General features: G+C 46.7%; 2 protein-coding genes across 2 annotated transcripts in view; both read left to right on the top strand.

Annotated features, from left to right (window-relative positions):
* The window catches only part of epb41l5 (erythrocyte membrane protein band 4.1 like 5), a gene marked incomplete at its 3' end in the record, with an annotated part of 30,590 nt that extends 23,362 nt beyond the window's left edge, over positions 1-7,228 (top strand). Inside the window, exons 17-25 of the mRNA XM_083681442.1 lie at positions 470-624; positions 1,268-1,359; positions 2,851-2,979; positions 3,200-3,270; positions 3,868-3,990; positions 5,541-5,622; positions 5,795-5,875; positions 6,869-6,931; positions 7,085-7,228. Of these exons, the coding sequence (XP_083537568.1) occupies positions 470-624; positions 1,268-1,359; positions 2,851-2,979; positions 3,200-3,270; positions 3,868-3,990; positions 5,541-5,622; positions 5,795-5,875; positions 6,869-6,931; positions 7,085-7,228 (940 nt within the window). The remainder of the gene's footprint in view (positions 1-469; positions 625-1,267; positions 1,360-2,850; positions 2,980-3,199; positions 3,271-3,867; positions 3,991-5,540; positions 5,623-5,794; positions 5,876-6,868; positions 6,932-7,084) is intronic.
* A 4,123-nt stretch (positions 7,229-11,351) lies between these two features.
* The window catches only part of ramp1 (receptor activity modifying protein 1), a 28,364-nt gene continuing 27,144 nt past the window's right edge, over positions 11,352-12,571 (top strand). The window contains exon 1 of the mRNA XM_083682503.1: positions 11,352-11,844. Within this exon, the coding sequence (XP_083538629.1) occupies positions 11,787-11,844 (58 nt within the window). The 5' untranslated portion in view covers positions 11,352-11,786. The remainder of the gene's footprint in view (positions 11,845-12,571) is intronic.

The raw sequence follows: 12,571 nt of genomic DNA, 5'->3' as shown, positions 1-12,571 counted from the left end.
ATGTAGTAGAAAGGCTTTTGAAAGCTCTCAAAGAGTTTCAAATGTCTCGCTTCAGGACCTCACTGATCAAAAAAGCAAGTTCATCCCTTCTTCCCATACAGTCTAGGATAGCTAGGTGATTTATTGGGCAACTCTGTAGTACATGGTTATTGTGGATGGATGGATGGATGAATTTGATTGTGTAAAGTTGTTCTGAATGGGGCACAGGTTGACTCCTGTGTAGTGGGGAGCCCTGCACTGCCCCAGTGTGGTAAGCTCAGGGTAAAGGATCGCCCTATCTCACCCAGAGTGGCCTCAGGTAAGATATACAGACTCATGGTATGAATTGGTGTCTCGTTGTGTGATGTTATGCTCACATTTTCTCTCTTTCTCTCCCTCTCTTTCGCCTCCCTCTCTCTCTTCTCTCTCTCTCGCCCCCTTACTCCCCCCCTCCCTCTCTTTCTCGTCTCCTCCTCCTCCTCCTTCACAGCGCGCCCCTGGTGGCCGATCTGTTGGAGACCTGTATCGATGATGTCATCCGGACACCTGTTCCCATGGCGACTGCAGCCCTGCCTGAGGAGGCGGGCCCCAGCATGGCTCACTCCGCCTCCAGCGTCACCGCGGACGACAACGTCTCCCTCACTGGTGAGATCCATGTAGAACCACACACACACACACACAGACAGGCAGGCAGGCAGGCAACACCACAGAGACTAAAACACACACATGCAGGTCTACAGTAAACATGTTGTCCCCTACAGTCAAACTGTACTTTGGGAATTTCAGTTGTTTACTACAGCACCCCCTGGGGGCAATCAGTGTATTTGTGCAAATGCTGGATCACTATGGCAAGCCGCATCATTCGCCCAAGTTTTGTTGAAAATTGTCCCCTTTTTATTGTGGGGGACAAAACATTGTGTGTGGTAGCCTCAAAGGCGTCTGCTAAATGCCATAAATATAAATGTAAAGGTAGCCAAGGCTGTCGACGGTGTCAAACCACCTCCAGTAAATGGTGAGAAACCACCTAGATGGTCACGTCCTTTGGCGTTGTCGTGGGAAGTATATCCTTCACAGAGGAAGACTCTGAGAGAGAGAGAGAGAGTCACACTGACCAACATTCCTTACACAATGCTAAAGAATGACGGTACGGCACACCCATGCGTCTCGGTCGATCGGTTCTCGGTGGGGTCGCACCTCAGGTCAGCGTTGACGTGTGTGTGTGTGTGTGTGTGTGTGTGTGTGTGTGTGTGTGTGCTGGCTGTGAGTAAAGGCCTGTGTGCTCCTGCAGAGGCAGCCGCCCGGCTGAAGCAGCTGGAGCTGGAGACCGCAGCGCTCACAGCCCCTTCCAGAGCCAACGTCAACATGAACATGAACAACCAGGTCAGTGCACTCATCTGGAAGAGGGGGAACGAGAGAGGGAGAGATGGAGGGAGGAGCTGGTTCCGTGTGTTTTCTGTCGCACATGCACATACACACACACACCTACACGCACACGCACCTACACACACACACATCCACCCACAAGCACATGCACATACACACGCACACACACACATCCACTCACATACACACACACACACACACACACACACATCCACCCACATGCTCTGTCACACACACACATACACACTTACACTCTCTCTCCCCTGGGAACAAAGCCTGGTTAGTATCACTCACGCGAGCAGCTATTTAACGTATAGAGAAGCAGAGAGAGGCGTGCAGAGTCTCTGGTGGTTCTCACCACCATCTCACAGCTCAAAACTAAAGAAATAGTTACTCCATACAGCTAGAGCTAGAACACTATCTCTGTAAAACTAGAGCTAGAACACTATCTCTGTAAAACTAGAGCTAGAACACTATCTCTGTAAAACTAGAGCTAGAACACTATCTCTGTACAGCTGGAGCTGGAGCTAGAACTAGAACGCTATCGTTGTACAACTAGAACTAGTACACTATCTCTATACAGCTGGAGCTAGAACTAGAACACTATCTCTATACAGCTGGAGCTAGAACTAGAACACTATACAGCTAGAACTAGAACACTATCTCTGTACAGCTAGAACTAGAACACTCTCTATAGGTTCCATTTGACTGGATGAGATGTGTCTACTGTGCAAGCGTATGTCCCTGCTGTTCCTAGCTGCTGCTCAAAGTGACCCTAAAGGTCTCCATACTGTATGCAGAGACAGACAGTAGGTCACTGTGACAGGGAAATGTATGGAAACAATGGCAGACAGGGGCGCCACTTAATTCAAGAGATTGTTGGGGACGGAGTGTGTGAGTGGGAGGTAGGGGGGGGGGGGGGGTGTCTTTGTATGGCCGTGTAGGCGCTAGGATTGTATATGCGCGTCTGACCGCTTAACAAAACAAAGCCATATTCATATGACAGATGGACAATACTCAACACATCTGGTGTTTGTGCGTGCGTGTATGTGTGTGCGTGCGTTCGCGAGCATGTGTTTCTGTGCGCATGTGTTCACGTGCGTGTGTGTGTGCGTGCATATGTTCGCGCGCGTGTGTGTGTGGGGGGGGGGGGGGGTGTAATCTGTTCGCTTGGCATCACAAAAGAGCATTCTTGAAATAGCTATTGCTGCCACACCAATGTGGGAGGCCAGACGTGAGAACCGACCGCCCCCTCAGCCACCCTGACCTCTCCTCCGTGAGATGACAGTGTTTATTTGACCAAATGGAGGTCGGGGCCAAATCTAAGTAGGGCCCCACAACCTTTCCAGGAAGTGAATGACAGATAATGTACCCCCTAACTCTCCTCCTCCTCTGCTGTGTCTGTGTGTCTGTGTGTCTGTGTGTCTGTGTGTCTGTGTGTGTGTGTGTGTGTGTGTGTGTGTGTGTACACCCCCCCTCTCCCCCCAGGAGGATGTGGTGAAGCTGACAGAGAAGTGTCTGAACAGTGTGGGCAGCAGCCCGGTGCTCACTCCATTGCGCCCCCCAGAGGACCTCAAGAGCAACATCCTCAAAGCCCAGGCCGAGGCCGCCCTCAAGGTGACGCACTGTGCCGCCTTTGTGAAAACCCTTGTGTCGTGTGTCAGCCAAGAAAACACTGAAACCCGCTGTTCAGTCTTTGCTAAAGAGAAGCGCCTGTTGAAATCGTCACGTAATTGCCACGTAACCTCACGCACCCTAGTCACACGAAGTCTCAATAACTCATAACTCCTGTAACACGCATCAGGCTATTAACCGACGTCCCTCAACCTGTTTTTAGGGATCAGTGGAGGAGCACGGAGGCGTTGCAGTGGGAGAAAAGAACTGCAACCTACAAGAAGCTGCAGCCAGGTGAGGAACACAGGCTCTCAGGGCAGGATGGCGTGACGATGACTACCCGGTCACGAAAAGAATACCTAGTCGAAAAGATCGTCGTGTGATTGTCTCGTAAACGACAGCCGGGAAAACAAGCTTTTAACGTGTGAAATCCGTCGTGACGAAAGACAAAAAGGCCATCTTCAGCCGTGCTTCGAGGTCTTAGAATGTCTCCGTGCCTCCTCTCAACAAGCCTCCTGAGTCACCCCCAATACTACACAGCCAGCCTCCGCCAATCACAGGCCTGCCTCTAAAGCTGATTAACGGCTAGAATATTCATGAGGGTCCTTTGCATAATTCGGTTATGACATCATCCCCCCCCCTGGTCACAGTCCCGTTCCCAGGGGGCTGGCCTGTTATCTGTGAGTGTGACTAAAGGATTGATTGACAGGACAGGAGTGGTTCTTGTAGCCGTTTTTTTCCAAGTTTAAGAAATTCATTCACGTTTTTCCGGAAGGAGGGAATTCCTCCGAAATGGCTGTAATAAACAAAGCCTACATAGCGAATCCTCGTAGCACTGAGAAGTATTGTAATTCACCCCCGTCCCCCCGTCCCCTGTCCCCCACCCGCCAGGCTGAAGGTGCGGAGTGGCCGTCTGGGTAGCAACTCCTCCCTGTCCCTGGGTGGACGTCCAGAGCGCCAGGAGACCTGGGACCTCCTCAAACCCACCCTGCTCCCCTCTGCTGCGGAGGCCAGGTGAGACTCAGTACCGCTGTGTGAACACTTGGGTGTTCATGGTAGAGATGACAGTGAGCCTGATTCTGGCTGGCAATGGATGAAGGTGTATTTTGTGTGGTGTTTGTGTGTGTGTGTGTGTGTGTGTGTGTGTGTGTGTATGTATGTGTGTGTGTATGTGTGTGTGTATGTGTGTGTGTATGTGTGTGTGTATGTGTGTGTGTATGTGTGTGTGTGTATGTGTGTGTGTATGTGTGTGTGTGTGTGTGTATGTGTGTGTGTATGTGTGTGTGTGTGGTGTGTGTGTGTGTGTATGTGTGTGTGTATGTGTGTGTGTGTGTGTATGTGTGTGTGTATGTGTGTATGTGTGTGTGGTGTGTGTGTGTGTGTGTGTGTGTGTGTATGTGTGTGTGTATGTGTGTGTGTATGTGTGTATGTGTGTATGTGTGTGTGTGTGGTGTGTCTCTCTGTGTGTGTGTGTGTGTGTGTGTGTGTGTGTGTGTGTGTGTGTGTGTGTGTGTGTGTGTGTGTGTGTGTGTGTGTGTGTGTGTGTGTGTGTGTGTGTGTGTGTGTGTGTGTGTGTGTGAGAGAGAGAGAGAGAGAGAGAGACTGTAGTGACTCACACTGTGTGTGTGCTCTGGTGGTGTGAGTAGATTAGGAGTAGGAGAGGAGGAGATCTGTGACGCTGCCTGTGGGACTCTAATCCCCCTGAGACCGAGTGGCTGAGAGGGAGGGAATGAGGAGAGGAGAGGAGAGGAGAGGCAGGCTGGAACTGGGGCACGCCCAGATTAGAGGGGGGCCACCTGTCCTGTCCCTTCCTCCTCCTGGTCCCAGGGCACCACGAGGAAGCCTTCATCGCCCAGGACCGGGCCTTTCGTTAAAAGACAGGAAAGACTGGAGGATGACACGGGGCGTTTTAGGTGGTCGTGGCGGTTTAACAAACTGCTGTAGCGTGGAAAACCGTACGCTGCAGCCTCCTTACCTCGGAAACAAAGGCGTTGTTTTTACACAGCTCTCTGCTGCCACCTGGTGGTGTATTGGACACATATTCCACCTTGGGTCACATGACTTAAATTCTGCCTGGATACATGTACATAATGTGCATAAGCAAATGATGACACACAACAGCTTGACTTCTCAATTAGCTGGATTAAATGGCTACGGGCTCCAGAGACACAGATGCATGCAGATAATTGTTGTCTTACGGAGCAGATTGTTTCAGTTGAGTACAGCGCGGATATTTCTTATAGGTCACCTATAATGAATGTAATCAGGTATTCATTCTTCAGAGCCCGTTGAATTATTGATAAAAACCACTTTTTAGGGGGTGGATGTTGTGCCGTTGTACTGCTCTGAATCTACTCTCATGACAGTGTTCTCGATGTTCCCCCATTGTCCCTTTAACTGGAACATGAGTCATCCTTTTGATCGCTTTAGTTTCGTTGTTCAGGCGACGTTAAACGCATTAGGAAAGAACGGACGGTGAGGTTTTGTGTGCGTACGTGAGTCACTACTTTCACATCTGACCTTGAGTGAACCTATGACCTCTTGCCCCCCCCCTCTGTCCTCAGTGTTGAAATGTTGGGTGAGGATATGATGGCACCTCTACCCACGGTGCCCGCTGAGCCGGTCCACGAGGGCCTGACGACAAAGGTAATCGCTGACGTCATAACCCCCCCCCCCCCATTTTTGCGGCTTGCGTTGCCTCTACTGTAGCAGCATTGAGATATTTATTTGACTGCATTTTTTTTATATTGTATTATATATTTTGCTTTTTTATATGCCTGAGCTGTTTTTGCTAAGACCATGGCTTGTCGCTACGCAGACCGTTCCTGAGGACGCCGAGCTGCCGAGGGCCCCTGCTCTGAGTGATAACCTGATAGACTTCACAGACCCGACCCCAGTAGTAAGTCTATAGACCCCCCCCCCCCCCCCACATCTGCCCCAACAGCCTTCCTGCTGCCTGCTCATGCCTCAGCCGCATCGCCAGTTGGATGCTGTGGCCCAGCCGTCTCGCCTCAGGGAAGGTTTTCTGGACACAGCCTATTCCTGGACTGGGAAGACTCTCCTCTGAAAATGTGGTCTTTAGTTAAGCAGTCAGTTAAGGCACGACAGCCCGCGCTTTATCGTGACAGGGAGAGCTGAGGGGCGTTGTTAGGCCCGGCACGAAGCGTCATGGCAACCCCTCAGCTGTGACTTTCTATTCACCATGAAGCACAGACTCAAGTGCCTTATTGCAGTTAATTAAACGATTACGAAACAAAACAGAGAATTATGACAGAAGAAAACAATGCCGTAAGTCTTTATTTCGTGGTCCTCTGTGGCTCAGTTGGTAGAGCATTGTGCTAAAAACACTTAGGTTGTGGGTTTGATTCCCGCTGGGACCATATATACTGAAATGTATGCACTCACTGCAATGTGAGTTGCTTTGGATAAAAGCTTCAGCTAAATGGCATATATTATATTATTATTATATATTATATTATATATTAGTGATCGATTGTGGTAGAAAACAATGCCGTAAGTCTTTATTTTGTGATATATTGTGGTGGTTTCTGCCCTGCGCTCACAAATATAGTTCTCATAACGGCCGCTGTTGTCAAGGTAACGTGATAAACAAGGTCTTCTTAATTCAAGTGTTTGCAGATATTACTGCAACATACAGTAAACGGGTAAAACGCCTCATATCTGTTACTTTATCCTGGAATAAAGCACGGCTTCTAATGCCTCTCGGCCAATCACAGTCGCCTGTTCTGATCAAACCGTCGTATAATCCATAATCTGAGTCTGAGAAACTAGCCGTCACAATGAATCTGACTGAAAACATTAAATAGGGGAAGTGTATCAGGACGTGTAGATGGTTGTTTGAGTGTGATTGTTGAACGTGGCTCTCTTCCAGCTACCACCAGTGCAGCTGCCTAAAGCTGTGATAACTCCTCGTTGGATCGTTCCTACAACTGCAGTGAGTATTCACATTCACACGGTAGTTCTCTGGACCTAGTAGTCCTGTCTGTCTGCCTGCCTGCCTGTCTGTCTGTCTGTCCATGGTCCATCCCTCATGTCGCTGCTGTGTAGAGACTGACCCAGCCCATACTTCTTCCCCATTCTAACGCAGCCTCCCGCCAGCATCTTTACTAATGGCCTTCTTGACCTTGACCCCGCTGCAAAGGTGGCCCCTCCTCTCCATCCTGGAGGGGGCGCTCTCTCCGCCCCGCACCCCCATCTCTCTCAAACACACAAGGTGATAGCCACCAGGTAAAGCCTTCATACCATCTGACATCCCAGCCTGGCACTCCCGTTTCTCTTCAGTTCTTCAGGGGTTTGTGTGCCGTGTTCATCATGTGAAGCTATGCTGTGTTTAGTATGCTATGTTTTAGACTGCGTTATTTCCCCTTCCCCTTTCCCCTAATTCATTTCAGTCTTTACCACCAGGTAAACTCCTTCACGTCATCTGTCATACCTGCCTAGTTTCACCTTTCTTTAGTTTTTCTGTGACATTTTGGTCCTGTTAGATGCCTTGTTTTGGTCTTTTGGCTCTGTTGTAATACAAGGCTATGCTGTGTTGAGTATGTTATGTGGTAGACCACTATAATTTCCCCCTTGTCTAATTAATTTCAGTCTGTAGTGATTAACATCCCATTCATGTAATCATGGTCCTGATGCACTGGCTAATTGCGTAATAGCGTTGATAAGACTGAGGCGATTGAGTCTAATTTTTCGCTACCCCAGGAGACGTTGGAAGGCTTGGTTGAACCGCTCAGAAAAGTCTATTCATCTTAGATTGTTGTACAATGAAAGATGGGCTGTAATCATTGTCTTCTCCTTCCCACCAGCATGTTTGGTTGAGCTGCTGAGTCAAGTCTGTAATGCTGTTATAAGTAAACCTGATAGGCGGGGTGTTTGGACCAATCATGTGTCTCCCTCTTCCTCCAGCATTGTGGCCCACCACCACCCAGCCCAGGAAGACGGCAGCAAGCCCAAGGGTCTGTTAACCACTGAGCTCTGAGGAGACGGGGCATGGGGCTACTGTACCTCCTGCCCTGCCCTGCCCTGCCCTGCCCTGCCCTGCCCTGCCCTGCCCTGCCCTGCCCTGCCCTGCCCTGCCCTGCCCTGCCCTGCCCTGCCCTGCCCTGCCTGCTCACAATACAAACATCTCCTCTGGCATTCCCTAACCAGCAGCAAGCAAGAGATTGGATAACTCCTCCTCTCTCTCTCTCTCTCTCTCTCACTACATTCCAGTCTGGAGAATTTGTATTTTTAATGTTTTTTGTTTTAATTTTACCACAGGTTGTGTGTCACTGGATCTCTTATAAGCATTCCTACACAGGGCACACAGTTCTTTTAAAGATGTTTTAGGCAAGGATGGGATTGAGGTACGAGTGTTAAGAAAGAGAGAGGGGGGGGGGGACATGGAGGGGACCGGCTAAGAGGACCTGATGTCTGTACTCTAGAGACATCGAGGCCCTTTGTGTGTGTACATGCCTCTGTGGAGTCAACCGTCTCCACACGGCAGATTCTGGACCATCCCGGATCTGTCTGTTGAGCCACTAGATGAAAGAGCTTGATCTCTTTACCTCAGAACCACTGGATGACATTGGAGCACTGGAACAGGACTTTTTATATAGGATAGAGAAGGACTTTCTACTGACATTTTTATTTGACGCTATTATTTTTTTTTTTGTCCTTTTTTTTTGTTTGTTTTACCCCTTTTTTGGATTTTTGTTTGGGAGTTCATGCAGAGTAAATTGATCAAGCACCAGCAATTCAGTGTTTTGTTATTTTGACTACCTGTCATGATTTCCAGCAGTAGATTATGACTCATGTCATATCAATCAGAGGATGACATCGGCGATATGTAGCATGCAGGCATGAATTGAGCCATCACAAGTCATATCTCAAATGTATTCTGTATCCATGAAAAAAAAACACTAAAAAAACAACACTGTGCTGTAGTTTACTACCTGCCTTATTTAGCTGAATGTTTAACCATCTCAGTGCTGAAATGTACGTACTCCATATGGAAATACTGCTACTTTTGTGTAGACTTATTCTGTTGTTTGTCGTTGTTTCCACTGCACAGGAGCGGAGCATCCTATCTGATGGTAGTCTTCATGTAGTTTTGACACTGGTATCGGGTTGAGTTACAGTATCACTGAAAGGTTTAGGACACACTGGCTTTAGGACATACAATTGCTGTGGCTGCTTACCAGTGGAGGTAGAAATCGGAGGACGGGACTCATTGCAAGTCATGGAATGGAATGATGGTATCAAACACCCTGTAAAAGTGCATTGCCCCATTCCATGTTTGATACCATTCCTCATTCCATCCCATGCATTGCAATGAGCCCGTCCTCTGATTTCTACCTCCACCAGCCTCCACTGCTGCTTAGAGAATATAATGTGAAGTAATGGAAAATGTCACCCGCTTCTCCACCCTCAATCACAGTACATCAGTCATCTGTGGTACCAGTCAGGCAGTGTTCCTGATGATTGACAGAAGATGTGATTGAAAATGTATTTTAGATATCAGTGACGTTATGTCTCTCGTACGTTCCATTATGTTGCCTCTGAAGGCTGAACATCAGAAGTCGATTATTTTTGGGCAGACTATGGGCCGTTGAGGTAACTTAAAATGCAGAGCTTTTTGAATTTTGCTGATTTGAAAAATGGAGCTGTGAAACACACCATGTCATTGCGCTGGCTGACCAGCTGCTGAAGCTGGAGAGACTTTTAGAAAACGGCGTCGCGTTCTGGTTTTGTTATGTCTCAGATATGATATTTTATGGTCTTTTTGATGATATTTGATCTTATGTTTCTGGAATACTTAAAGGAACCACTCAGCTAAGCTTTGTAGTATTCTATCCTCTGTTTTGTTTTTTTATTTGCTGTATGAATGAATTATGTACACGGATTTGCCTGGCAAGAACATTCTGTCATTTAAATTAACTATATCTGCATCAGAAACGGTAGGGCTAGAGATTGACCGGCCTGAGTGGTCCACACGTACGTACTGTACTCAACCCTTTTCTAAGCTCCGTATCTGAGGTTAGTTTCTTAGTTAACGATAACACACATTTATCTCCTTCTCTGCTGGTAGAAAATGATGCTTCACCATGTAAGTGCAATTGTGCTGTAGCTCTCAAACTTTAATTTATTCCTCTTTTTGTAAGAGCACCCCTTATCCACACTGTATATTTAAGTGTACTGTAGATGTAAAGTCGGCTTTAGACGTCACACCACAGATCTGTATCATGTATGTACATTGATCATTACTTTTGAAGGATGTGTAGTAGTTGATGCCGGTAGCAATTTTGTACAATGTAGTCGGTTCTCTAAAATAAAAAGTGATAAAAAAAATGTTTTAAAAAATCACCTGTTGCCTCTGTGCGATTTATTTTATTTTTACAGGGCATTCTATTTGGTCACTAATACAAAATAAAATGTTGCTTTGCATGACCGATGATGCAGCATCATCAACACGAGTGTCCATTTCCTTTTGTTGTTGTGTACACAACCCCGCTGTCCATTTATAAAGAAGGTTCCAGTCTTTCATAAGAGAATAATTTATAAGTGACCTGACCATGAGCGTGATGGAAAATGCTAAATGGGATACTTGTGACGACCCAACTGACGTCACCCCATTGAAGTTTAGATTTAAAACTTCCCACGGGTAGTCCAAAGGATCACACTTTGCATCTACTCTTATAAAAGAAGCATTGGTTAAGAGCAGAGCACCATAGTGTGGCCTCCAAAACTATTGGAGGAGAATATCTAAAAGGAGGATGGAGGAGAAGCCGCGAGAAATCGAGTTTCTAGCAATTGAAAAATGCCTGTGACAGATTTGCTGTACTGGGACGGCATGAGCTGCAATTCTGCACTGGTATATTTTAACACTAGGTGGCATTATTAAGCGGCGTTTGGCTCAACGCTATATCATTAGGATTCAGTACATTTCGCACATGGGATTGAACTTTTATATTTCGTAATTCATATCTTTTTCATAAGTGCGAGACCTATTCTTTACATTTGATATCCCCTTGAACATAGATGTCTCATTGGTTAGTTGAACTTTTTTCTTCATTTTGTTTTGAACACACTTTACAAGAAAACTCTATTTTCATTTCGTTTGAAAAATAGCCGCCGTTTATTAATTTAGAAGCATAAAGTGCATTGCCCTACTGTACTTTGCCGTACTGTATTGTAGATGTTTCTGTAATGCTGTAGAGAAAAATGTATGTATGTATGTAGTCCCTCCTCCGATGATTGTCCCTAACCCCAGAATATTTGCCTACATGTTGGTTTGCCTCCCACGGCTCACTCTCACTGTCCTACCGGGAGAGTCCAGTGCGTCTCGTTTCGCGCAACACGCGCATGATTGGAGTTGCCAGGAGACTTCAGTGTGTACGCATATTGCGCAAGATTTGGACATGGACTTGCACCTCTAATGCACCTTTGCCGCTCTAACTTGATAAGCCGCAATGCCGGAGATAAGTATTTAAATGAGACCGGATCTATCTCATAAAGAGAACTGACTGGGAATTCAGAAGTGGAACTCCGACACATGCGTATCCCTCGAGTATTTGCGCAAGGTGGTATTGACGGTGGCGTGACGATAGTTGAGCTGCCGTTATAATTGACTGAAAGACAGCAGAGGTGCTCGATTATGGAATTGTCTTCGATGCCACTTATCTAACCAGGATAGTCTCAACCTTACGTTGGATACATTGGGGAGGACAATTCTGAGACTCCATCCACGGTTTTACACATCTGAAGAACGTTTCTCGAACTTCTCTAATAGGACATTAGTTTTGAAGAAGATGGCAAGGGACAGCGCGCAAGTGTTGTCGAAACAAGCGCTGCTTTGGCTGGTTTTTGGTAAGTTTTAGAGAGGCACGCACGACCCTGTCCCTCTGTGGGTTAGCCTACTTCAATGGCATATGTGTATATATATAGTTAATAATAATTTAATTAATGGTGTATGATTATTTAATGATTGACACATACATCAGCGAAACCTAAATGATGATGATCCCAGGTCGGGGAGCATGAGATTCTAACGAATAAAATTACACTAAATAGGCTATACGGTTTAGGTCTACTGTCAAAGTATTATTTCATAAAAGGAAATTAACATTGAAATCGGGCATAATAATTATATGTCTCAATATCAGACCCAATCTCAAGTGAAGAATGGACCAACAATATTTACTTTTGCAGCCAGTTGAAAGTACTCGACGAACTCACCCCCATAATACAGGGGTCGATTATCTCATTTACTCGTTAATAATGCATGATGGCCTCCTTCTGCTGCAGAGAATTAATTTCACACATATCTTAACAAGACTGCGCCGGTGTGCTGAGCGCGTCTAATGAGGTTTCTCTCCTCTCCTTGTTTCCCAGTCGAGATTCCACGTGGGGTTTCTATGACTGTCTCATCCCCAGCAACATCCTCTCCCTTTAGTAGGAACAGTTGGGGTAATTGTGGGAATGCAGAGGCTAGTGTATGAACAGCCTGACCACCTGGTTTGATGACATGATAACTATTCTCAAGTGACACCAGTGGATGCCTCCTATGTAATGGTCTGTAATGTTTAATTGTCTG

Source organism: Argentina silus (genome assembly GCF_951799395.1).
Source record: "Argentina silus genome assembly, chromosome: 12".
NCBI classification, from domain to species: Eukaryota; Metazoa; Chordata; class Actinopteri; order Argentiniformes; family Argentinidae; genus Argentina; species Argentina silus.
The sequence above is the reverse complement of the archived record's forward strand: the minus strand, read 5'-3'. Positions and strand labels throughout refer to the sequence as shown.